Below are 26,700 nucleotides of genomic sequence, written 5' to 3' on the forward strand. Positions count from 1 at the left end.
GTGGAGAGGGGACTGTGCCAGTTCCCTGGACAATCCCAGCTGCTTCATCTTGGACTGACATGGACACCAGGCAGTAACACCAGCTCTTGGGAGTTGGTGGGAACAGGTGTAATATCAAAGCTCCCAGCTCTGCACTCTCCTGTCACATAGGAAGACCTCAGAAAATGGAGATTCCTTCCTTTCCACCTGCACTGGGGGAGTGCAATGAGCAGAAGAAAAGCGAAGGTCCCTCCGCCTTCTGAGATCAGCTGACACCTGAGCTTAGGTGCATCCCTAGCCCTGCAGCCTGTTGCTTCCCTTGACCGCCACCCCCACCTCCATCTTCAAGGCTGTGCTGGGCACTCCAGGCTGGGCCTGACGCGTTCCAAATCTGCAGCTCCCCTCACTCTGCATCCTGGGCCTCCACCACTCTCCAGGAGAGTGGGAGACGCCTGAGCCATGGGTGGCGAGAAGCGGCAGTCCTGTGCCGCCTCAGTGCCCCACTTGCCTCCTTCGTGGAATGGACTTGACATCCCTGCCTCGCTGGCCAGGGCGTGGCCGAAACCTACCCAGGATGTAGGAGCACCTGGCACAGCGCTTGGCCAGTGAGGCGGTGGTTGCAATAATAATAACCATCCCTTGTTGAACATTCACCAGATAACCAAATTCTCCACACCGCATTTCACTTAGGCCTCCCTACCTAAGAGCTGGGTCCCAATTCACTGGTTCTGTATATCAGGAAGGCAAAGCACAGACAGGCAAGTAGCTTGCCCAAGGTCCCAGAGCTGTAAGGGATGGGGGGCTGGGATTGGGAACCCCTGGAATCCACTTTCAGAGCCAGGTTTCTTCCTCTTTGCCCTGTATAGCAGGTGCCCATGAGCAGGTGTTCCTTCCCTGCAGGCCTCCCTCCTCTCCCCTGCTGGAAAGGGCAGATGGGGAGGGCTGAGAGGAAAACAGGGGCATGGTGGAGATGCAGAGGATCTGCCTCAGGCTCCGCTGCCTCGAGGAAGACAGGGATTCTGCTGCTGGGTGCTGAGGAGCGCCGATGGGGCATTAGTGGGACCCAGAGTGTGGCACTGTAAATGAGAGCTGTGTGGAGTGCTTGGGGAAGGCTTCCCCGAGGAGGCAAAGTCTTGCTGGTGGAGAATTTGTCAGCAGGAAAGGGAAGGGATCATCATGTGCAAAGGCAGGCAGCCTGGAGCCAGCATGTGTGTCAGGTACCCAGGAGCAGCTGGAGTGTTCCTGGCACCCACGATACTGTGCAGAAGTGGGGAGGTGGGCAGCAGAGGGAAGGCTGGGGTGAGTCATGAGGATCTGTGAATGCCACACTAAGCAACTTGTACTTTATTCTAGGGGTGCAGGGGCTTTGAGAAGTTTCAAGCATGGGAGAACTTTTTTTGTTGTTCTTTTTGAGACAGGGCCTCTCTCACTCTGTGGCCAAGGCTCGAGTGCAGTGGCACGATCTCGGCTCACTGCAACCTCTGCCTCCTGGGTTCGAGATTCTCCTGCCTCAGCTTCCGGAGTAGCTGGGATTACAGGCATGTGGGACCACGCCTGGCTAATTTTTTGTATTTTCTTAGTAGAGAGATGGTTTCACTATGTTTGCAATCTGCCCGCCTCAGCCTCCCAGAGTGCTGGAATTATGTGTGTGAGCCCGGCCAGGGGAGAACTTTTGAACACTTACCTGTGTTCTATGACACAGATCCTTTGGGGAAGCCAGGGTGGACTGCACGGTGGAGTCTGAGGAAGGAGAGCACCCAGTCCAAGGGAGAGATGGTGAAGCCAGAATGAGGCAGGGGAGTGGGCGTGGGGATGCTAAGCCCCCAGAGCCAGTAGGAGCCCTCCCTAGCAGGATCAATCAGACGCCATCAGGCCTTCCCTTCACGGAGGGTCGACTCCACTGCAGACTGTTTCCCAAAAGGCCAAATGGACGGACACATGGCCTTTTTGCTATCTCAGCCCTCATGCCTTGAGAACATATTTTACAAAACAAAAAAAGAGAACAGCAACTTTCAGTTTCAGCATCAACATGTAAACAGCTTGGCAAAACCCCATCTCTACTAAAAAAAAAAAAAAAATTAGCTGGGCATGGTGGCGGGCACCTGTAATCCCAGCTACTCGGGACGCCAAGGCAGGAGAATCGCTTGAACCCTAGAGGCAGAAGGCTGCAGTGAGCTGAGATCGTGCCATTGCATTCCACCCTGGGCAACAAGAGCAAAACTCCGTCTCTAAATAAATAAATAAATAAATATAATAAAAACACCAAGAGCGATCTCTATAACAAGAAAAAAGAGCCTGTCTTACTGAGGCCCTACGACAGTCACCCAGCTCCAGCCGCCTCTAGCCTTCCTGTCTCACCTAAGGAGGTGGGACAAAGCTAAGACACCTGTGAAGACACCAGGGATACGGATGCACTAAAAGACCAAGATTTAATCATAAAATTAGAAACGTGCTTCCCCGTTTCCTAAATCATACCACCACATCAACGGGGCTCCAGTGTAACAGCAGTGGATTGTAGCTGAGGGAGCTATTAGGCACAGTAATTTTTTTTTTTTTTTTTTTTTGAGATGGAGTCTCGCTCTGTCGCCCAGGCTGGAGTGCAGTGGTGCAATCTCGGCTCATTGCAACCTCTGCCTCCCGGGTTCAAGCGATTCTTCTGCCTCAACCTCCCGAGTATATGGGACTACAGGCATGCACCGCCAAGCCCAGCTAATTTTTGTATTTTTAGTAGAGACAGGGTTTCGCCTTATTGGCCAGGCTGGTCTCGAACTCCTCACCTCAGGTAATCTGCCCATCTTGGCCCCCCAAAGTGTTAAAATTACAAGCGTGAGCCACCACACCTGGCCTATGTTGGTTTTTAAAATGTTAAACCTGTTTTGCACATATGAAATAAATCCTGTTAAATTGTGGTGTATTCACAGATTCACATTTATTCATAAATTCAATTTGCTAATATTTTGCTAATAGTTGCATTTATATCAGGGATCCCTAACCCTCAGGCCTGGGACTAGTAACAGTATCAGGCCACATAGCAGGAGGTGAGTGGCAGGTGAGCCAGGATTGCCACCTGAGCTCTGCCTCTAGTCAGATCAGCGACAGCATTAGATTCTCAGGAGTGTGAACCCTATTGTGAACAGCACATATGAGGGATCTAGGTTGCAAGCTCCTTATGAGAATCTAACTAATGCCTGATGATCTGAGGTGCAACAGTTTCATCCCGAAACCATCTGCCCCACCCACCATGTCCCATGGAAAAATTATCTTCCATAAAACTGGTACCTGTTGCCAAAAAGGTTGGAGACCGCTGATCTATGTTCATGAGAGGTATTGGTCTGTAGTTTTCCTTTCTTCCAACGTTTTTATCTGATTTTGATACAAGAAATGCTAACTTCATGAAATGAGTTAGGAAGTATTCCCTTCACTTCTATTTTTTGGGAAGAGAATGTAGAGAATTGGTACCATTTCTTCCATAATGTTTGCTAGATTTGACAACAAAACCACTGGGTCTGGTGCTTTCTTGTTTGCAAGGTTGTTTATTGACTTCCATAATTTATCAATTTCCATAATAGATATAGGCCTATTCAGATCATCTCTTTTCCCTGTGTGAGTTTTGGTTGGTTGTGTCTTTCAAGAAATTGATCTGTTTCACCTAAGCTATCAAATCTGTGGGTACAGAGTTGCTCATAATATTCTTTTGTTATCTTTTTAATGTCCTTGGGATCAGTAGTGATGACCCCTTTCTCATTTCTGTTATCAGCAATCTGTTTTTTTTTTTTCTTAGTTAGCTTAGCTAGAGGTTTATACATTTTACTGACCTGTGAAAGTACTGTTTTTATTTCTTTTTTCTATTGCTGCTGCACAAATTAGCACATTTTTACTTCATTGAATTTTTCTATTGGTTTCTTGTTTTCTATTTTATTGATTTCTACTATAATTTTTATTTCTATCCCTTTGCTTGCTTTAGGCTTACACTGATCTTTCTTCTCTAGTTTCCTAAGATGGAAACTTAGATTATGAATTTTAAATCTTTTTAATATCTTCTAATATAGGCATTCAATATTATAATTTATCTCCAAGCACTACTTTCACTGCTTCCTATAAATTTTGATACATTGTATTTTCATTTTTATTTAGTTCAAAATATTTTAAAATTTCTGTTCAGACTTCTTCTTTGACCCATCTGGTATCTAGAAGTGTTTTGTTTAATCTCCAGTTATTTTGAGATTTCCCATCTACGTTTCTGTTTTTGATTTTGTTTAATTTCCTCTGAGAGCACACTTTATATGGTTTGTATTCTTTGAAATTTGTAAGATGTATCTTAAGGCCAAGTATGTAGTCTATCTTGGTGGATGTTTCCTGTGAGCTTGAGAAGAATATGTACTCTGTTGAATGAAGTATACTGTAAATGTCAATTAGATTCAGTGGCTTGACAGTATTGTCCAGTTCAGCTATATCCTTACTGATTTTTTTGCCTGCTAAATGTGTCAATTACTGATAGAAGAGTGTTGAAGTCTCCAACTATAATAGTGGACTTGTCTATTTCTCTTGCAGTTCTATTAGTTTTTGCTTCACATACGTTGATGCTCTGTTGTTAGGTGCATACACATTAAGGATTTAACAATGTCTTCTTGGAGTATTGACCCTCTTATTATATAATGCCCCTCTTTATCCCTGATCATTTTTCTCCCTCTGAAGTTTGCCTTATCTGATATCAATACTGCTACTCCAGTTTTCTTTTGATTAGTACTAACATGGTATATCTTTCTTTATACCTTTATTTTTATGCTATTTGTGTCTTTATATTTAAAATGGGTTTTTTTACAGACAACATATCATTGGGTCTTTTTTTTTTTAATCTACTGGCAGTCTTTGTGTTTTAGTTGGTATATTTAGCGCCATTCACATTTAAAGTGATTATTGAGATAGTTGGATTAATATCTACCATGTCTGCCGCTGTTTTCTAGCAGGTGCACTTGTCCTTGTTTTTCTTACCTTCCCTTCTTTTTCTGTCTTTTCTGGTTTAACTGAGAATTTTACATGATTCCACTCTTTTTACTTTCTAGCATTATAATTATACTTCTTTCAAAACATTTTAATTCATTGTCCTAGAGTTCGCAATATAGATTTGCAACTAATCAACATCCACTTTCAAATTGCACTTTACCACTTCATGGGCAGTGCAGGTGTCTTCTAGCAGAGTACTCCCAGTTCCTCTCTCCTCACCCTTGTAAGAGTGCTATTCTTGATTTCACCTATCCTTTACTATGGACCCCAACACAATGTTACTATTATTACTTTAGCCAGGCAGTTACCTACTAGATCAACTAAGAATAGGAAATGTAAAAGATTTTCTATTGTCTTCATGTATTCCTTTCCTGACAGTTCCTTTATGTGGATCTGAGTTTCTAACCTATATCTCTTCCCTTCTCCCTTAAGAGCTGCTTTTAACATGTTTTGTAGGGCAGATTGGCTGGCAATAACTCTCATTTTTTTGCTTGTCTGAGAAAGTTTTTTTTGTTTTGTTTTGTTTTGAAACAGGGTCTTGACTGTCACCCAGGCTGCAGTGCAGTGGCCAAACACGGTTCACTGCAGCCTCGACCTCTCAGGCTCAAAGGATCCCACTTCAGCCTCCCAAGTAGCTGGGACTACAGGACCGTGCCACCACACTCAGCTAATTTTTAATTGTTTTGTAAAGTTGGGGTCTCACTATGTCACTCAGGCTTGTCTCAAACTCCTGGGCTCAAGCGATCTTCCTGCCTTGGCCTCTCAAAGTGCTGCGATTACAGGTGTGAGCCACCGTGCCTGGCCCTCAAAAAGTTTTTGTTTCTCTTTCATTCTTTTAGTGAGAGCAAAAAATTTCTATAACATGGATGTCACCATTTTTAAACCATCATAAAATCCACCATTCTGTAGCCTTTACATACACAATGTTTTCTTCACTTTTGAAGGATACTTTTGCTGGATATAGAAATCTAGGTTGATGGGGTTTTCTCTTTTTTTTTTTTTTTTGAGGCAGAGTCTTGCTCTGTCGCCCTAGCTGGAGTGCAATGGCGCGATCTCGGCTCACTGCAAGCTCCACCTCCCGGGTTCACGCCATTCTCCTGCCTCAGCCTCCCGAGTAGCTGGGACTACAGGCGTCTGCCACCACGCCTGGCTAATTTTTTTGTATTTTTAGTAGAGACGGGGTTTCACCGTGTTAGCCAGGATGGTCTTGAAATCCTGACCTCGTGATCCACCCACCTCGGCCTTCCAAAGTGCTGGGATTACAGGCATGAGCCACTGTGCCCAGCCAGTTTTCTCTTTCAACACTTTACATATTTCACCCTTTTCTCTTCTTGCTTGCGTGGTGTCTGACAAGAAGGCTGTAATTCTTATTTGTTTCCTGTATAAGTAAGCTGGGTTTTTTTCTATGGCTTCTTTCAAGATTTTGTGTTTGTCTTTGGTTTTCTACAGTTTGAATATGATATATGTAGGTGTTGATTTTTTTTTTTAAGTATGTATCCTATTTGGTGTTCTCTAAGCTTACTGGATCTGTGGCTTGGGGTCTGCCTTTACTTTTGGAAAACTGGGAGCCATTATAACTTTCACGATTCTTCTGCTCTGTTCTCCCTTTCTTCTCCTTGTGGTGTTTCAATTGTGCATATATTATACCTTTTGAAAATATCCCACAGTTCTTGTATAATCTGTTTTTTTCCCCATTTTTTTCTTTGCATTACAGTTTGGGAAGGTTCTATTAACATATCTTCAGGCTGATTTTTTCCTCATCTATGTCCAGTCTATTGATGGTCCCATCAAATGCCTTCATCATCTCTGTTATAGTGTTTTCTCTTTCTCTTTCCTTCCTTCTTTCCTTTCTCTTTCCCTCCTTCCCTCCCTTCTTTCTTCCTTCTTTTGTTTGTTTTTGTTGTTGTTGTTGTTTTAGACAGAGTCTTGCTCTGTTGTCCAGGCTGGAGTGAAGTGGCACCATCTCGGCTCACTGCATCCTCTGCCTCCCAGGTTCAAGTGATTCTCATGCCTCAGCCTCCACAGTAGTTGGGATTAGAGGTGTGCGCCACCATGCCCAGCTAATTTTTTATAGTTTTAATACAGACTGGACTTCACCATGTTGCCCAGGCTGGTCTTGAACTCCTGAGCTCAGGCAGTCCACCTGTCTCGGCCTCCCAAAGTGCTAAGATGGAGAAAGCTGCCATATAAAGAGTTATCTTAGGGGGACCAGGGCAAGATCTGAGGGATCAGTTAGTTGGCCATGCCCCTTGTCTGGGCAAGACACTGCAGTGGCTTGGGTGGGGTGGTGGCAGGGGTGGTGGGGTGAAGAGCCTAGGTCTATTCTGAAGACAGGGTATCTATGAGGGGTCTCTGTTTCTACTCTTCCAGAGCACACCACCACCTGCAGCTGTCTCCTGCCTCCAGTGCATCAGAGTCTGGAGCGTGTTGCTTCTCTGGAGGGAGATAAAGACACAGTGGCTACCTGGGGAGATAAAATAGCACCAGCAGTAATCAGGGGTTCCAGAGAGGAGGGAACCTGGCCCTGGGCTATGTGTGTATCAGTTGTGATATGCATAATCATCTTTGGTCTTATTTTTTCCAAGTGACTGGAAAAGTTCATTTCTAGCTTACTTACCTCTGTTCCTTCCTTAAACTCCTCTAGCCTGGCTTTTGTCTCTGCCATTCCTACTAAAACCACTCTGCTCAAGGCTGTCATCAGTGTCTCCACTGCCCAGCCCTGGACTGTCAGAGCCACTCCGGGACAGTTGCACCAGATGCATGAGTTTCCTGATACAGCGAAATCTCAGCAGGAGTTGATACCCACCTGCCTGGTGCTCTGGGATGAATTTCTGCACAGATGCAACCTCTGTGGGTGGAAGCCAGGATGAAGTATATGCATCTGTGAAGACTGGCCTTCCATCTGTTTTCTGATGCAACCAAAATGCTTCAGGGCTCGTCTTATCTGGAGGTTTGATGGCTACAGACGTGAGGGGCTTCCAGGTAGAGCTCAGACCTGAGACTTCTGGTCCCCTGTCTGGACATCTGTATGAAGACGGAGAAGCACCAGCCAACCTCTCCACAACCCTCACCAAGTTCTCATGGAACATCCTCTGATGGTCCCTCTCGGTGCTGGGTTCTGGCAGGAGAAAGAGAAGTCAGGGAACAGAAGAGCTGCTCTGCCAAAGTCATCCCCTTCTTGGAGACACAGGGAACTCCATCTCTCATTCTCACTAGCAATTTGCTGTGGCAACTCAAATGTTTTTCCAGATGGAACATAAGCAGACGTGATGTGTTTGCCCTCCAGGTCTAACCCATGCAAAGCCTCCTGGGAACACACCTCACGCTATTTTCTATTCCATCAGGTGGATATGGATGATGATTAGGAACTAGGGTGAGGTGGAGCCAGAAAACACAAGGAGCCTGGATCCCTGAATGACCACATGGACATACACATGCTGAAGACTGCCTTGTAAGCAGGAAATAAACATCTACTGTATTGAACCTTTGCATGTAGGGACTATTTTTTATAGCAGCATAGCTTTACTCTGACTAATACAATCCTTGCACTCAAGAGTTTACGGTCGTTTTAAGGAGACAAGACTCAGTCACACAATTCTGCAACAATAGTAGGTGGCTCAGAAGAAGAAGGGGCTGTAGGGTTTAGACTTCCAGTTCTGAAGTCACAGGCTGCAGGCCCCTGGATATGTGACTTTCCTATCTAATCCCTTTTCTGGAAAAATGGAGAAGGGTCAGATTGGGGGGAAGACTCTGTCAAAGGTTCATCAGTAGGGCTTGAAGCAAGTCTAGATGAGACCAATGATGTCAATTCTTAGAAAGGACAAAAGAAAATCGCCTCTAAATCCCTAAGAACTTTGGCTGCTACAGGGAGGGGATGGAGGCCAGAGTTTCCTAACTTCTCTCCTGGGACTCCCCAAACCTCAGAAGTTTCCTGGGGAGGAGCCCTGAACCTAGGTGTATGGGGATTTCATTATTCTAAGTGAAGTAACTCAGGGATGAAAAACCAAATGTATATTCTCACATATAAGTGGGAGCTCAGCTATGAGCATGCAAAGGCATAAGAATGATACAGTGGACTTTGGGGACTCAGGGGGAAGGGTGAGAAGTGGGCGAGGGATAAAAGACTGCACATTGGGTACAGTGTACACTGCTCGGGTGATGGGTGCCCCAAAATCTCAGTAATCACCACTGGAGAACTTACCTATGTACCCAAACACCATCTGTTCCCCCAAAACCTATAGAAATAAAAATAAATACATAAAAATAAAGATGTAAAAAACATAAAAAAACTATGAATTAAAAAAAAAGAAAGTTGGGTCACCAGCTCTCTTAAAAATAGTAAGACCAGGTCTTGGAGGGCTGCATTCCAAGCAAGGGTGACGGTGGACACCTCCCTTCTATAATTCTCAGTTCCTGCCTGGCCGACTTCACTCATTAGGGCACTTACTTGGCTCTTGTAGACAGTTGAGTTTGCGATGTTTGGTGTAGAGAATGTTACCCCACAGTTGCCAGGAAGCAAATACAAATTTTGGTATCCAAGGGAGGTCCTGGAACCAGTCCACCCATGTAGTCAACCAAGGGATGACTGCATATCCTTTTAATGTGCTGTTGAATTTTAGTTTGTTACTATTTTGTTGAGGATTTCTTCATCAACATTTAACAGGTATATTGGTTGGCAGTTTTATTGTAGTTTTTTACTTTTCCTTTTTTTTTTTTTTGAGACAGAGTCTCGCTCTATCGCCCAGGGTGGAGTGCAGTGGCACCATCTTGGCTCACTGCAACCCCTGCCTCCGAGGTTCAGGCGATTCTCCTGCCTCAGCCTCCCCAGTAGTTGAGATTTCAGGTGCACGCCACCATACTCGGTTAATTTTTGTTATCTTTAGCAGAGATGGGGTTTCACCATGTTGGCCATGCTGGTCTTGAACTCCTGGCCTCAAGCAATCTGCCCACCTTGGCCTCCCAAAGTGCTGGGAATGCAGGCATGAGCCACTGCACCCAGCTGCTTGTAGTTTTTTTGATCTGGCTTTGATATTAGGGTGTATCACGCTACTAATAAAGACATATCCTAGACTGGGTAATTTATAAAGGAAAAAGGTTTAGTTGACTTACAGTTCCACATGGCTGGGGAGGCCTCACAATCATGGCAAAAGGCAAATGAGGAGCAAAGTCACGTCTTACATGGCAGTAGGCAAGAGAGCCTGTGTAGGGGAACTCCCCTTTATAAAACCATCAGATCTCATGAGATTTATTTACTATTATGAGAACATCACAGGAAAACCCGCCCCAGTGATTCAATTACCTACCACCAGGTCCCTCCCATAACACGTGAGAATTATGGGAGCTACAATGCAAGATGAGATTTGGGTGGGCACACGGCCAAACCATATCACAGGGTAATGCTGGCCTCACAGAATAAGCTGAAATAAGTTATCTCTCCTCTGTTTTTTGGAAAAGTCTGAGGAGGATTGGTGTTAATTTTTATTTAAATGTTTGGCCAAATTTACTAGTGAAGCCACCTTGTTCTAGGCTTTTTTGTTGAAAGGTTTTTGATTACTGATTCTATCTCCTTACTAGCTATTGTTCTGTTCAGATTTTTTATTTCCTCACGAGTCAATCTTGGTAGGTTTCTAGGAATTACTCCATTTATTCTAGGTTATCCAGTTTATTGGGGGTATAATTGTTGGTAGTATTCTCTTTTAATCCTTTTTATTTCTGTGGCACTGGTTGTAATGCCCCCTCTTTCATTTCAGATTTTAGTAATTTTTAAAAATTCTATCACTGAGCTATCAATGCTGTTTTTAGTAATTTGAATCTTCTCTCTTTTTTAATCTAGTTAAGAGTTTGTTAGTTTTGATCTTTTCAAAAACCCAACTCTGTGGCTCGGTGCAGTGGCTCATGTCTGTAATCCTAGTACTCTGGGAGGCAAAGGTGGGAGGATCACTTGAGGCCAAGAGTTCAAGACCAGCCTGGGCAACTTAGCTAGATTCCCACCTCTACAAAAAATAATAAAAAAAATTAGCTGAGTATGGTGACGCATGCTTGTTTTCCCAGCTACTTGAGAGGCTGAGGCTGGAGGATAGCTTGAGCCCAGGAGTTCAAGGTTTCAGTAAGCTATAATTGTGCTAGTGAGCTCCAGCCTGGGTGACAGAGTGAGACTCTGCCTCAAAACAAACAAATGAAATGTTTAAAAACCCCATATCTTGATTTTGTTCATTTTTTCCCTATTCTCCATTTAGCTCTGCTCTAATCTTTACTATTACCTTCCTCTGCTAACTTTGGGTTCAGTTTCTTCTTTTCCTACTTTAGATATAGTCAGGTTGTTGGTTTGAGAGCTTTCTTCTTTTTTAATGCAAGCATTTATTTACATCTGTAACTTCTTAGTGCTGCTTTTGCTGCATCCATAAGTTTTTGTATGTTGTATTTCCATTTTAATTTGTCTCAAGGTATTTTAAAATTTCCCATGAGATTTTTTTTCTCTGAACCATTGTTGTGTGTTATTTAGTTGCCACATATTTGTGGGTTTTCCAGATTTCATCCTGCTATTGATTTCTGGTTTCATCCCATTGTGATTGGAAGATACCTGGTAGAATGTCAATGTTTTTATATTTTAAGTCTTGTTTTGTGGCCCAACATGTGGTCTATCTGGAGAAAATTCCATGTACACTTGAGAAGAATGTGTGTTCTGCTGTTGTTGGGTGGAATGTTCTGTGTATGTCTACGGTTAAGTGGCCTACAGTATTGTTCGAGTGCTCTGTTTCCTTATTGATTTTCTGTCTGGTTATTTTATCCATTATTGAAAGTGGGGTATTGAATCTCCTACTATTATTGTGTTGTCTATTTCTTCTTTCAATTCCGTCAGTGTTTGCTTTATATATTTAGGAAGTCTGATGTTTAGTGCATATATATTTGTAATTGTTATACCTCCTTGGTGAATTGACCCTTTTATTATATAATGTCCTTCTTTGCCACTTGTAACAGTTTTTATGTCTTTTTGTCTCATATTAGTATAGCCACCCTTACTCTCTTTGGATTACCATTTGTGAGGAATATCTTTTCTCAGCCTTTCACTTTCAGCAAGTTCTTCTATTTTTCTTTTTTTTTTTTTTTTAGAGACAGGGTCTTGCTCTGTCACCCAACTGGAGTGCAGTGGCACTATGATAGCCTACTGCAGCCTAGAACTCCTGGGCTCACGGGATCCTCTCACCTCAACCTCCACAGTAGCTGGGACAACAGGTGTGTGTTACTATGCCTACTAATTAAAAAAACTTTTTTAGAGACAAGAGTCTTTCTATGTTGTCTAGGCTGGTCCTGAACTCCTGACTTCAAGCAATCCTTCTACATTGGTCTCCCAAAGTGCTGGAATTATAGGCATGAGCCATTGCACCTGGCCACAAGAGTTTGGTATTTGAAAAGATATAAAGTAAGACTCTTGTAGATGGCATATAGTTGGATCCTGGTTTTTAGTCCATTCAGCTAATCTCTGTCTTTTAATTGGGGACTTTAATCTATTTGCATTTAAAATAATTACTGATAGGGAAGAATTACTATGGCCATATTAATTATTTCCTGTATGTCTTGTAGCCTTTTCAGGCCTCCTTTCCTTTGTTACTGCCTTCCTTCATTTTTCATTGATTTTTTTTGTAGTGACATGCTTTGATTTCTTTCCCATTTCCTTTTGGGTATATTCTATAGATATCTTACTTGAAGTTACCAATGAGATCACATAACATGTCTTAAAGTTATAACAATCTAGTTTAACAACTTCAGTTGCATACAAAAACCTCTACTTCTTTACTACTCCACTGCAATTTATATTATCAATGTCTTAAGTTAGATCTTTATATACTATATACCCATAACTTGTTTTATTTTTTGAGACAGAGTCTTGCTCTGTTGCCCAAACTGGAGTGCAGTGGCATGATTTTGGCTCACTGCAACCTCCACCTTCTGGGTTCAAGCAATTCTTGTGCCCGAGTAGCTGAGACTGCAGGCATGCACCACCACACCCAGCTAATGTTTATATTTTTAGTAGAGATGGGGTTTCACCATGTTGGCTGAGCTGGCCTCGAACTCCCAACCTCAGGTGATATTCCCATCTCAGCCTCCCACTCCAGGACAGGTGTGGTGGCTCACGCCTGTAATCCCAGCACCTTGGGAGGCCGAGGTGGGCGGCCAGACACCCCCAGACAAGTCAGTACATTGCATGCATGGTCCACTGTTTGTTTCTGGCCCAAGGGAAGAGCCAAGGTATGGGAGGTTTTCTCCTGGTTGAACCATGCTTTGCTGGGGAGGGAGAGGGACATGGGCATGCAAAATGCCACAAACTTTCCTAGCACTTTTGATAGACTATGTTCTTGGTTAGGCATTGGCCTGGGCACTGAAGCTTCTTAATTCGGCTCTAGAGTTCTCACAGTGATATTTTGGTCTGTACATGGTTGTTAATTCGGTGTCTCCATGGGGTAACAAGGGCCTGGAGCTTCCTAGTCTACCATTTTGCTGATGTCTCCCAGATTGTTCCTACTTAAAGCCCTCTGTTATTTCACTCCAATCTGGACTAACTGCTTCCTAGGTGTGCTATTCATTGTAATCTTGGGACTTCAATACTCTCCCGGATTAAATCTGATGTTGCCTGAATCCCATGCCTCCCCACTTTTTTGATTACTTCCTCATTCCTTTGATATACTACCTCAGGTAACCTCCTAAGAAACAGGGTATGGGGATATATTTTCAAATTCCTGCATAGCTGGAAATGTCTTAATTCTATCCTCACACTTAACTGATAGTTTGGCTAAGTACAGAATTCTAAGTAATTTGTTTTAGCCAATTGCTTTAGGTGAGCAGACAAAAAGTTGGCAATTAAACTTGGGGATCCTTAAAGGTCAGAATGTGGAAGACCTTCTTCCTGTGTAGCACCAACTCTGCACTAGCTGTCTTTGTTTTGTTTATTACAGACGGTTCATTCAACGTTTTTTTTTTTGTTTGTTTGTTTTTGAGACAGAGTTTCACTCTTGCTGCCCAGGCTGGAGTGCAATGGCATGATCTGGGCTCACTGCAACCTCCACCTCCCGGGTTCAAGTGATTCTCCTGCCTCAGCCTCCCGAGTAGCTGGGATTACAGGCATGTGCCACCACACCCAGCTAATTTTGTATTTTTTCGTAGAGACAGAGTTTCTCCATGTTGGGCAGGCTGGTCTCAAATTCCCGACCTCAGGTGATCTGCCCGTCTTGGCCTCCCAAAGTGCTGGGATTACAGGCATGAGCCACCGCGCCTGGCCTCATTCAACTTTTTTAGACAATAAATTCTCTGACTTTTTGCCTGAAGGTAGGTAACCTGGCTACTGATCCTTCTGCCCTCAGCAAAGAAGAGGTTGGCTGTTGCATTCACAAACTTTCAATAAATATCCAATAGCTCACATCTGACTCTTGCCCTCTATTAGATATTGTGTTTCTAAGTCCAAGACCTCTCTGGTGCTCTAAAGTGAAGATTCATCCTTCCTTGGCTGTAGCCTCTCTACATGTATGTGGCTTTCTCTGCCCAGCTTCATCAGTCATCACTCTTACATTCTCTGTAGGTCTCCCTAATCTTCATTCAAATCTGCTATCCTTCCCCTTTTTTCATAGCCATGAATTTATAACTTTCTCTATTCATTTACTATTATTTTTAATGGGATCTCAAGGAGAGGGATAAGTAAATATACTAAATCTTGAATGGGAAGATAGCACATACCATTTCAATAGGAATTTTTTGGCAGGGGTGGGAGTATCAGGAGGGAATAATGGTATAGACTTTATTACCAGATTTACTGTCACTTTTCTTTTTTAAGACAGGGTCTTGCTCTGTCACCGAGGCTGGAGTACAGTGTTGTGATAATGGATCACTATAGCCTTGACCTCCTAGGCTCAAGCAATCCTCCTGCCTCAGCCTTCTGTGTAGCTGGGACCACAGGCATGCATCACTATGCCTGGCTAAATATTTTATTTTTATTTTTGTAGAGACAGGGTCTCACTTTGTTGCCCAGGCTGGCCTTAAACTCCTGGGCTCAAACTGTCCTACTGCCTTGGCCTCCGAAAATGCTGGGATTACAGGTGTGAGCCATGGCACCTGGTATCACTTTTCTTTATAGTTAAAACTTCCCCTACAGAAGATATAATCTTATAATTGTTGTTACCTCTTCCTCCATGACATAGGTGAGCAGTTTCCAGTCCCAATCCACTGTCTTGGCATTGGCTGGATGTAGCCTGAAAGTCAAGTGAAATCAATTAGAATTATGGAGAATTTAGCGGAAGAAGGGATAGGATCTGGAAGGTGATAGAAGGAAGAAGCCTCTTCTTATCCTCGATTATCCTCCATGCTCTTGCTCATCTTCTGGTATCATACCATGTCAATCTGAGAGTAGTGGAACTTCATTGTTTTTTGCTACCCAGTATCCATTCCCCTTTTGGAAAGCTTCAGTACTATAATTTTGTCTGAAGAAACCAACTCTTCACTACTCTTAACCAACTAGTTTTACCTACCAGAACCCCAAAATGAAGCATGTGGCTTTTTTAGCCAATCGTGCTGTCCTAAGCCTCAATTCACGGTGATTGGCTCAAAGATATGGTCATGTCTCTCATTAGGCCAATTAAATTCTGCAAGACTCAATTTCAGAACTCTTGGGTGACTATAAAGGAAAGACACTCTCTCCCACTGGAAGTGTCATAAAAGCCTGAGGCTGAGAGGCTACCACATGCAGCCCCAAAACAGAACTGAGGCTGAGAGGCTACCACATGCAGCCCCAAAACAGAACTGAGGCTGAGAGGCTACCACATGCAGCCCCAAAACAGAACTGAGGCTGAGAGGCTACCACATGCGGCCCCAAAACAGAACTGAGGCTGAGAGGCTACCTCAGGCGGCCCCAAAACAGAACCAAAGTAGAGCTGCAGAATGAACCCTGGTAACCATTTTTGTATGCTGAATCAAGTCACATCTCACTCCTCGGTTTCCAGGTTTCTAGTAACACGAGCCATTAAATTCTCTTTTAGCAGTAGTTAAGGTCTGTTTGGACTGGGTTTCCTATCATTTGCAATTCAAATAACACTAATATACTAAGTCACCCACTGTAACGGTTAGGTTAAAAAAGCCTGTCAAGAGAAAGCTATGCCCTGAGTCCAAGATCCCTAGAAGATTCGCCAACAGCCAGAGGTTACGGTTCATACCGTTGAATTTTCATGAGAAGCATGTAGGCCTCCTTTAGGACATCCACAGTCTCAGAGCCACTGAGCAAGATTTTCTGGATGATGTGAGCCACGATTTCTCTTGGTGGGTAATGCTGGGGTGACACAAAGTCCATCAAAAACTGCACAGTCCCCAGAGGAAAATTCTCTTCAATGGTATTTGTTACCATTCTTAGTCTTCGATGAGGGATGGGTTCTAATTTTTGACCCTTGTTCTGTAGAGATTAAAAAGAAGGAAATTAGGAGGGATTTTTTTTTTTTTTTTTTTTGAGACGGAGTCTCGCTCTGTCCCCCAGGCTGGAGTACAGTGGCGCGATCTCGGCTCACTGCAAGCTCCGCCTCCTGAGTTCACGCCATTCTCCTGCCTCAGCCTCCAGAGTAGCTGGGACTACAGGCGCCCACCACCACGCCCGGCTAATTTTCTTTTGTATTTTTAGTAGAGACAGGGTTTCACCATGTTAGCCAGGATGGTCTCGATCTCCTGACCTTGTGATCTGCCCGTCTCAGCCTCCCAAAGTGCTGGGATTACAGGCCCACGCCCAGCCGGGATTTCTATGTTATACAAAAATAAGAGGTTCTAGAATAGGTTGAAGATAGCAAAGTTTTCCAGGCATTTGCAATATTTCATGATTTAAAAAAAAAAAAAAAAAAAGAGGATGGGTGCAGTGGCTCACGCCTGTAATCCCAGCACTTTGGGAGGCCAAGGCAGGCGAACTGCTTGAGGTCAGGAGTTCGAGAGCAGCCTGGCCAACATGGTGAAACCCTGTCTCCAATAAAAATATAAAAATTAGCCAGACGTGGTGGCACGCATCTGTAGTCCCAGATACTTGAAGGCTGAGACATGAGAACTGCTTAAACCCAGAAGGTGGAGGCTGCAGTGAACCGAGATGGCACCACTGCACTCCAGCCCAGGTGACAGAGCGAGACTCCAAATCAAAACAGACAAAAAAGAGCTTTATCTAAAAAACTTTTAATGACATGGGAAAAAGCTCATATAAAGTTAAAAAATCAGAATTCAAAATTGTACATATAACATGATTTCGTCTATGTTAAAATATAGCATAGACAGAAAAATACAAAAGGGTCAAGAGGTAGCCTAGGTTGATTTTGGGGTGAGGGTAACTAGAGACTTAGGGATAGCTGTGATACTATATCAGATACTGAAATAGATAAGAAAGAAGTTTTTAATTCATTTTGTTGTTAGGAGAAGAATTCCATTTTATTTTTTGTGAGAACAGTAAATATTAAGTTGCTTCTTCCCCCAAAAAATATGTATATAAAGACTGCGAGAGAATATGTGAAAAGTGATTTTCTATTATGTGGGTGGTAGAATTAGGGGTGATTTTTTCTCTATGTGCTCTTCTATATTTTTCAATTTTTCCATAATACATTACTTTTATAATTAGAATTAAACAATTTTAAAGTTTGATATGAGGGTTTAATAACAATAAATTTGGAGCTCTTAATTTTTTTTTTTTTTTTTTTTTTTGAGATAAAGTCTGGCTCTGTCACCCAGGCTGGAACACAGTGGCATGATCATGGCTCACTGCAACCTCTGCCTCCCAGGCTCAAGCCATCCTCCCACCTCAGCCTCCCAAGTAGCTGGGACTACAGGCGTGTGCCACCACGCTTGGCTAATTTTTTTTGTATTTTTAGTAGAGACGGGGTTTCACCATGTTGCCCAGGCTGGTCTCGAACTTGTGAACTCAAGTGATCAAGCCTGTCGTGGCTTCCCAAAGTGCTGAGATTACAGGTGTGAGCCATCATGTCTGGCCTTAAACAATTAATTTTTTTTTTTTTTTTTTGAGATGGAGTCTCCCTCTGTTGCCCAGGCTGGAGTGCAGTGGCGCGATCCTGGCTCACTGCAAGTTCCGCCTCCCGGGTTCACGCCATTCTCCTGTCTCAGCCTCCAGAGTAGCTAGGATACAGGTGTGTGCCACCATATTCAGCTAATTTTTGAATTTTTTATATAGGGGGTTGCACCATGTTGCCTAGGCTGGTCTCAAACTCCTGGGCTCAAGCAATCCACCTACCATGGCCTCCCAAAATGCTGGGGTTATAGGCATGAGCCACCGCACCCAGCACTGAATACTTAATTGATCCTCAACTAGTTCTTACAATAATCTTAGGAAATACATACTATTATTATTCCTATTTTATAAACAAAGAAACTGAGATTTGGAGGGTAAGCATTTGTCATACAACAAATGGCAGAAGCCGGTTTCAAACACACGTGGCATAAACTTCAGAGCCATCCTCTCAACCCCTACTCCCCATAAACATCAAAAATAATAAGTGTATATGTTAAAAATCCCAATTATTAAAGTATGTAAAACGCCTATGTATAAAAAAGGCAACTGGGAAGGAAATACATCAAATTATTCACAATAATAAATGCTGTCTGGGCCGGGCGCGGTGGCTCACGCCTGTAATCCCAGAACTTTGGGAGGCCAAGGTGGGCGGATCACTTGAGGTCAGGAGTTCAAGACAAGCCTGGACAACATGGTGAAACCCTGTCTCTACTAAAAGTACAAAAAGTTAACCGGAAGTGGTGGTAGGCGCCTGTAACCCAGCTATGCGGGAGGCTGTGGCAGGAGAATCGCTTGAACCTGGGAGGCGGAGGTTGCAGTGAGTGAGCTGAGATCGTACTACTGTACTCCAGCCTGGGTGACAGGGTGAGACTCTGTCTCAAAAAAAAAGAATGAGCTAGTGGTCAGGCAGAGGCATAAAGGAGGAGAAGACATACAACATATTAGAAGATGTAATAATTTTAAAAAAGAGAAAAAAAATCATTCTCCAAGGTCAAATCAGTGTGAATCCTTGGCTCCTGCCTACCTGGATCACTGCTTGAATGAGGAGAACATACCTTTTGACACTGAACTGTTTCAAGCTGGTTTTCTTAATATGGGGGATGGGACGTACATAACTAAAAAACACTTCATACTGTGGAACTTAGCCACAGTTATTTTCCCTGACACATCTAGTTTACTTCTCATAAATCAATGATGACCAATGGAAAGTGCATTCCCACTCATGTCTTAAAATTGAATTTCCTCCCCCAAAGTCAGCAAGCAATAATTTTGGAGGCCCTTAAGTAATACAGTATTATTATCTCTGTGATATGGAAGCTGTAATAAGGGCACCAGGAAGGGAAAAGCATAGGAGTTGAAGATAAAAATTTATTTATTTTTTTGAGACAGAGTCTTGCTCTGTGGCCAAGGCTGGAGTGCAGTGGTGCAGTCTCAGCTCACTGCAACCTCCGCCTCCCAGATTCAGGTGATTCTCCTGCCTCAGCCTCCTGAGTAGCTGGGATTACAGGTGCATGCCACCACATCCAGCTAGAAGATAAGAATTTACATAAGGCCTACGATGAGCCTGACACCCTGACACTTTCATGTATGACCCTGTGAGGTATGTTATTACTTCCATTTTACAGATAGGAAAGCTAAGGCTCAAAAAGGTAAAGTGCCCTGCTGGGCGCGGTGGCTCATGCCTGTAATCCCAGCATTTTGGGAGGCTGAGGCGTGTGGATCACGAGATCAGGAGATCGAGACTAGCCTGGCCAACATGGTGAAATCCTGTCTCTACTAAAAATACAAAAAATTAGCCGGGCGTGGCAGCATGCGCCTGTAGTCCCAGCTACTAGGGAGGCTGAGGTAGGAGAAACTCTTGAACCTGGGAGGCGGAGGTTGCAGTGAGCCAAGATTGTGCCACTGCACTCTAGCCTGGGAGACAGAGCAAGACTCGGTCTCAGAAAAAAAAAAAAAAAAGTAAAGTGACAGTTTTTAAGTGTGGGGCTAAAATTTGAACCCAGATCTGGGCCTCTACACTGAATGGGTCTTCACAAGTGGAGGAAAGATAAGAAATTTCATTTATGCTTGACCTGTCCTCTCACGCATGGACTCCAGTCACACTGACCTTCTCCTAGGCCTAGGGAAAGGACACCTAATCCCTGGGGGAAGATGTTAGCTCACCTCTCTTGTGTCTTTATCCGGTATTAGCATCTGAAAGAAGAGGTGATGAACCGGAGGTCGTAAGAAGTACTTCAGTCTATGCAGGCATGGTCTGTTGTACAACCCACCTTGTGGTGTTCGTGATTGTACGTGGGCAGACCCAGGTTTGGCAGGCTCTGACAGTGATATTTCTTTTCTGGCTGGGGTTTCCATGACAGAGAGCCAAGGAACTTTCTCTAAGGGAGTTTCAGACTGTGGGCTGGGAGAGCAGCTTGGAGAGGACAGAGCTGAGATATCCATAGGCATGTCACGGTTCTGTACATCATTCTGGGTAAAGTCAGGCCTGTCTCCTGGTAAGTGAGGGATGTCTCTAGGTGAGTGTGTCACGTCCCCTGATGAGTGTGGCATGTCTCCAGGTGAACATAACACATCTCCCGGTAAGTGTGGCATGCCCCCTGGTGACTGTGGTGCATCTGGTGACGGTGAAACATAACTTGGTGACTGTGGCACATCTCCTGGTGGCCCTAGCATGTCTCCTGGTGACTGTGGCACATCTGGTGATGGTGGCATGGTTCCTGGTGACCGTGGCACATCTCCTGGTGACTGTGGCATGTCTTGCAGGTATGCCACATCTTGTGGATGTAATATGCTTTGAGGCGGGCCTGGCACATCTTGAGGTAGGCCCAGAGAGTCTTGAGGTGGGCCTGGGATATTCTGCCGAGGGCATGGCACTTCTTGAGGTGGGTGAGTTAGAGCTGGTAGTTGGCACTGCATGGTTTGTGATGGGCATGACAAGGCTCGTGGTGGACAAGGTGAGGCTCTCAGTGGGCAAGGCAAGGCTTGTGGTGGGCGAGACACATCTTGCTGTGGGCATGGCAAGGGTGCTTTTTGATTGCTGCTGCTGCTGCTGCTGCTACTATTATTGCTTGTTGGGGAGAGGGAGCTAACATCTGAAGACAGCTGTAGGCTTGCCAAGAAGCTGAGGTTCCCTGTGAATGTGGCTGAGCTACAATTAGGCTCTGTTGGATAAACAGAGCCTCCACTGATGGATGTAGCGGGTGGGGGACCTACAAAGGTGTTTTCTTCCACTAGGTCCAAATCTACAGGGTCACTGTTAATGAGTCTCCGTGCTGTAGGCTGAGAGCTTCTGTCCACCTGCCCTTCCATCACCGCTTTGCCAGAGAGGCTGGCACATGTCTGAAGACTGGTTGGTTCCTTCTGGGAAGGAGTGACAGGTTCTAAAGTTAAGTCAAGAGTGGCAATAGGTCTATTTTCTCCCTCAGCTCTTGTCAGGTCAATCACATACAGTCCACTGCGATCTTTTGTCCTTGGTCTGGTCTCTCTAGTTAAGTCAATGAAGTCCTGTTGAAGGATTGTGTGAAGAGAAGAGGTCAAGATGGGAGTATTAGCTTTATCTGAGACGACTTAAGTCTTAGCTTTTAAGGATAAGCATTACTTTGCCATTTCACCTTACTGATAAGTTACACATCTTGTATAACATAAGCAATAATATTGCCAAAGCTGTCAATTTCTATACCTTCTTAAATTCTCCAAATGCCACATAAGCATGACTAGGATCATAGTGGGATTTTTTTTTTTTTTCTGGTCCAAGGAGGACAGGGGAGTAGTAGGAGATATTCCAACCTTAAGTCACAAAGTCAAAAGCAATCTTTGTTTGGAAGGTCAAATACACAGGATAACCTACAACAAAAGCTACATTTTAAGAAGTGAAGCAAATGTAAGAGAATCTATGTGCTAAGAACATGCTGAGTATTTTCACGTATCTTTAATTTTCACAATGACCTGATAAGGTAGGCATTATCAATCCATCATACAGATGAGGAAACTAGAGTTCAGAGGGGTTAGGTTATCTACCTTAAGCTTATACAGCTAAGTAGCAGAGACATTCAAACACAGATCTGTCTCCTTCTTTCCCTGTGAGGGCCTAGGAATATACAACTTGATTCAATATGTAATCAACCTAGAAACAGATATGAAAGATAATATAACAAGGGTAATAAAACCAATAGTGTAAGTCTGAGCCCTAAGTAAGTAAATTAATGAAAACTTCCGATCTCCACTTCCATTCCTTGGCAAATTGATCAGGCTATTCACAAAGCCTAATGATACAGTACAGAGGTATTGTAATCAACCTCTGTACCATGAGCCTGGAAAAATATTGCTCCACCTTCTGTCTTCTCACTTACTTGGATACTACTGCCACTGGTACTTTAGGGCCCTGAGGCTAGCAATACTATTGCTGCTATCACAGCTACCATGCTATTTCTCTTAATAGATGGTCACCATTGTCAACAGCACCAAAGCAGAATATAGAATTCTGAGTGGGTCAAGTGAGAAGCTGGCATCCTGGAATAGGGATTCCCTCATCCTAGAATAGCGATTGCTTGGTGAAACCTAATGCCTCATTCTTAGGAAGCAGCCATATAGTATCACCACCTTTGGTGGCTTGGCTCTCAATGGCAAGAACTGAACATAAATAGCTGAAAGGCCATCAAAGGTCTGAACTCAACTCCTCTCCCATAGCCAACTGCTAAAATGCAACATCACCAGGTCTCTCCTATTTATTTATTTATTTATTTATTTATTTATTTTCTTGAGACGGAGTCTTGCTCTGTTAGCCTTGGCTGGAGTGCAGTGGTACAATCTTGGCTCACTGCAAACTCTGCCTCCTGGGTTCAAGCGATTCTCCTGCCTCACCCTCCCAAGTAGCTGGGATTACAGGTGTATGCCACCACACCAGACTAATTTCTGTATTTTATTTAATATTCTGTATTTATTTCTGTAGAGATGGGGTTTCACCATGTTGGCCAGGCCGGTCTCAAACTCCTGACCTTAGGTGATCCACCCGCTTTGGCCTCCCAAAGTGCTGGGATTACAGGCATGAGCCACTGTGCCTGGACATTTGAAACCCATCACCGGCTAGGCACGGTGGATCACCTAGGGCCTAGGAATGTTTGCTTTTGTCCTTTTACCTGGAATGACTATCATCCCTTTGACTGTTTGGAGTTTCTTATCTTTCAAGACACAGCACAGATACCATTATGTGTGAAATCCTTCCAGATCACTTCTCCCCACTGGTTAAACTAACCCCCCCTTCCTCTATCATGTCTCCACTGAACCTATGCAAACCTCTCTATCCTCAAGAATTTAATGATATTGAAAATAGAAATGTATTTTTACTTCATTGTCCAATTGTCCATTGTTAATATAAATATACTTGATTTATGTATATTAATACTGTATCCTGCAACCTTGCTAAGTTCACATAATAGTTTGAGTAAACTTTTTTTGTTGATTCCTTGGTATTTTTTTTTTCTTTTTTTATTCTTTCAATTTATTTTTTTTAAGTGTTTGCTTACATTTTATTTTTATTTATTTTTAACTTTTAAAAAAATTATTATAATTCTAGGGTACATGTGCACAACATGCAGGTTTGTTACATATGTATACCTGTGCCATGTTGGTGTGCTGCACCCATTAACTCATCATTTACATTAGGTATATCTCCTAATGCTATCCCTCCCCTAGCCCCCCACCCCATGACAGGCCCCAGTGTGTGATGTTCCCCTTCCTGTGTCCAAGTGTTCTCACTGTTTCAATTCCCACCTATGAGTGAGAACATGCGGTGTTCGGTTTTCTGTCCTTGTGATAGTTTACTGAGAATGATGATTTCCAGCTTCATCCATGTCCCTAACAAAGGACATGAACTCATCCTTTTTTATGGCTGCATAGTATTCCATGGTGTATATGTGCCACATTTTCTTAATTCAGTCTATCACTGATGGACATTTGGGTTGGTTCCAAGTCTTTGCTATTGTGAATAGTGCCACAATAAACATACATGTGCATGTGTCTTTATAGCAGTATGATTTATAATCCTTTAGGTATATACCCAGTAATGGGATGGCTGGGTCAAATGGTATTTCTGGTTCTAGATCCTTGAGGAATCGCCACACTGTCTTCCACAATGGTTGAACTAGTTTACAGTCCCACTAACAGTGTAAAAGTGTTCCTATTTCTCCACATCCTCTCAAGCACCTGTCGTTTCCTGACTTTTTAATGATCGCCATTCTAACTGGTGTGAGACGGTATCTCACTGTGGTTTTGATTTGCATTTCTCTGATAGCCAGTGATGAAGAGCATTTTTTCATGTGTCTGTTGGCTGCATAAATGTCTTCTTTTGAGAAGTATCTGTTCATATCCTTCGCCCACTTTTTGATAGGGTTGTTTGATTTTTTCTTGTAAATTTGTTTAAGTTCTTCGTAGATTCTGGATATTAGCCCCTTGTCAGATGGGTAGATTGCAAAAATTTTCTCCCATTCTGTAGGTTGCCTGTTAACTCTGAGGGTAGTTTCTTTTGATGTGCAGAAGCTCTTTAATTAGATCCCATTTGTCAATTTTGGCTTTTGCTGCCATTGCTTTCGGTGTTTTAGACATGAAGTCTTTGCCCATGCCTATGTCCTGAATGGTATTGCCTAGGTTTTCCTCTAGGGTTTTTATGGTTTTAGGTCTAACATTTAAGTCTTTAATCCATCTTGAATTAATTTTTGTATAAGGTGTAAGGAAGGGATCCAGTTTCAGCTTTCTACATATGGCTAGTCAGTTTTCCCAGCACCATTTATTAAATAGGGAATCCTTTCCCCATTGCTTGTTTTTGTCAGGTTTGTCAAAGATCAGATGGTTGTAGATGTGTAGTATTATTTTTGAGGGCTCTGTTCTGTTCCATTGGTCTATATCTCTGTTTTGGTACCAGTGCCATCCTGTTTTGGTTACTGTAGCCTTGTAGTATAGTTTGAAGTCAGGTAGCGTGATGCCTCCAGCTTTGTTCTTTTTGCTTAGGACTGTCTTGGCAATGCAGGCTCTTTTCTGGTTCCATATGAACTTTAAAGTAGTTTTTTTCCAATTCTGAGAAGAAAGTCATTGGTAGCTTGATGGGGATGGCATTGAATCTATAAATTACCTTGGGCAGTATGGCCATTTTCATGATATTGATTCTTCCTATCCATGAGCATGGAACGTTCTTCCATTTGTTTGTGTCCTCTTTTATTTCCTTGAGCAGTGGTTTGTAGTTCTCCTCGAAGAGGTCCTTCACATCCCTTGTAAGTTGGATTCCTAGGTATTTTATTCTCTTTGAAGCAATTGTGAATGGGAATTCACTCATCATTTGGCTCTCTGTTATTGGTGTATAAGAATGCTTGTGATTTTTGCACATTAATTTTGTATCCTGAGACTTTGCTGAAGTTGCTTATCAGCTTAAGGAGATTTTGGGCTGAGATGATGGGGTTTTCTAAATATACAATCATGTCATCTGCAAACAGGGACAATTTGACTTCCTCTTTTCCTAATTGAATACCCTTTATTTCCTTCTCCTGCCTGATTGCCCTGGCCAGAACTTCCAACACTATGTTGAATAGGAGTGGTGAGAGAGGGCATCCCTGTCTTGTGCCAGTTTTCAAAGGGAATACTTCCAGTTTTTGCCCATTCAGTATGATATTGGCTGTGGGTTTGTCATAGATAGCTCTTATTATTTTGAGATACGTCCCATCAATACCTAATTGATTGAGAGTTTTTAGCATGAAGGGCTGTTGAATTTTGTCAAAGGCCTTTTCTGCATCTATTGAGATAATCATGTGGTTTTTGTCTTTGGTTCTGTTTATATGATGGATTACGTTTATTGATTTGCATATGTTGAACCAGCCTTGCATCCCAGGGATGAAGCCCACTTGATCATGATAAGCAATTTGATGTGCTGCTGGATTTGGTTTGCCAGCATTTTATTGAAGATTTTTGCATCAATGTTCATCAGGGATATTGGTCTAAAATTCTCTTTTTTTGTTGTGACTCTGCCAGGCTTTGGTATCAGGATGATGCTGGCCTCATAAAATGAGTTAGGGAGGATTCCCTCTTTTTCTATTGATTGGAATAGTTTCAGAAGGAATGGTACCAGCTCCCCCTTGTACCTCTGGTAGAATTCGGCTGTGAATCTGTCTGGTCCTGGACTTTTTTTGGTTGGTAAGCTATTAATTATTGCCTCAATTTCAGAGCCTGTTATTGGTCTATTCAGGGATTCAACTTCTTCCTGCTTTAGTCTTGGTAGGGTGTATGTGTCCAGGAATTTATCCATTTCTTCTAGATTTTCTAGTTTATTTGCATAGAAGTGTTTATTGTATTCTCTGACGGTCGTTTGTATTTCTGTGGGATTGGTGGTGATAACCCTTTTATCATTTTTTATTGCGTCTATTTGAATCTTCTCTCTTTTCTTATTAGTCTTGCTAGTGGTCTATCAATTTTGTTGATCTTTTCAAAAAACAGCTCCTGCATTCATTGATTTTTTGAAGGGTTTTTTTGTGTCTCTATTTCCTTCAGTTCTGCTCTGATCTTAGTTATTTCTTGCCTTCTGCTAGCTAGCTTTTGAATGTGTTTGCTCTTGCTTCTCTAGTTCTTTTAATTGTGATGTTAAGGTGTCAATTTAGATCTTTCCTGCTTTCCCTTATGGGCACTTAGTGCTATAAATTTCCCTCTACACAATG

At 43.0% G+C, this 26,700-nt stretch overlaps 1 protein-coding gene across 2 annotated transcripts in view; it reads right to left on the reverse strand.

Moving 5' to 3' along the window:
* Window positions 1-2,883: 2,883 nt before the first annotated feature.
* Window positions 2,884-26,700, reverse strand: part of LOC100972750 (SUMO-interacting motif-containing protein 1-like) — a 59,611-nt gene continuing 35,794 nt past the window's right edge. The window contains exons 2-7 of one of the 2 annotated variants that reach the window (XM_034961104.3): window positions 20,171-21,511; window positions 16,179-16,411; window positions 15,152-15,221; window positions 9,185-9,218; window positions 7,790-8,101; window positions 2,884-7,447 (exon numbers count right to left, since the gene is read on the reverse strand). In XM_034961104.3, the coding sequence (XP_034816995.1) occupies window positions 7,323-7,447; window positions 7,790-8,101; window positions 9,185-9,218; window positions 15,152-15,221; window positions 16,179-16,411; window positions 20,171-21,511 (2,115 nt within the window). In that variant the 3' untranslated portion in view covers window positions 2,884-7,322. Of the gene's footprint in view, window positions 8,102-9,184; window positions 9,219-15,151; window positions 15,222-16,178; window positions 16,412-20,170; window positions 21,512-26,700 lie in introns of both variants that reach the window. The other variant, XM_034961103.3, reaches the window with a different exon arrangement.

This window comes from Pan paniscus, chromosome 4, assembly GCF_029289425.2.
Source record: "Pan paniscus chromosome 4, NHGRI_mPanPan1-v2.0_pri, whole genome shotgun sequence".
NCBI classification, from domain to species: Eukaryota; Metazoa; Chordata; class Mammalia; order Primates; family Hominidae; genus Pan; species Pan paniscus.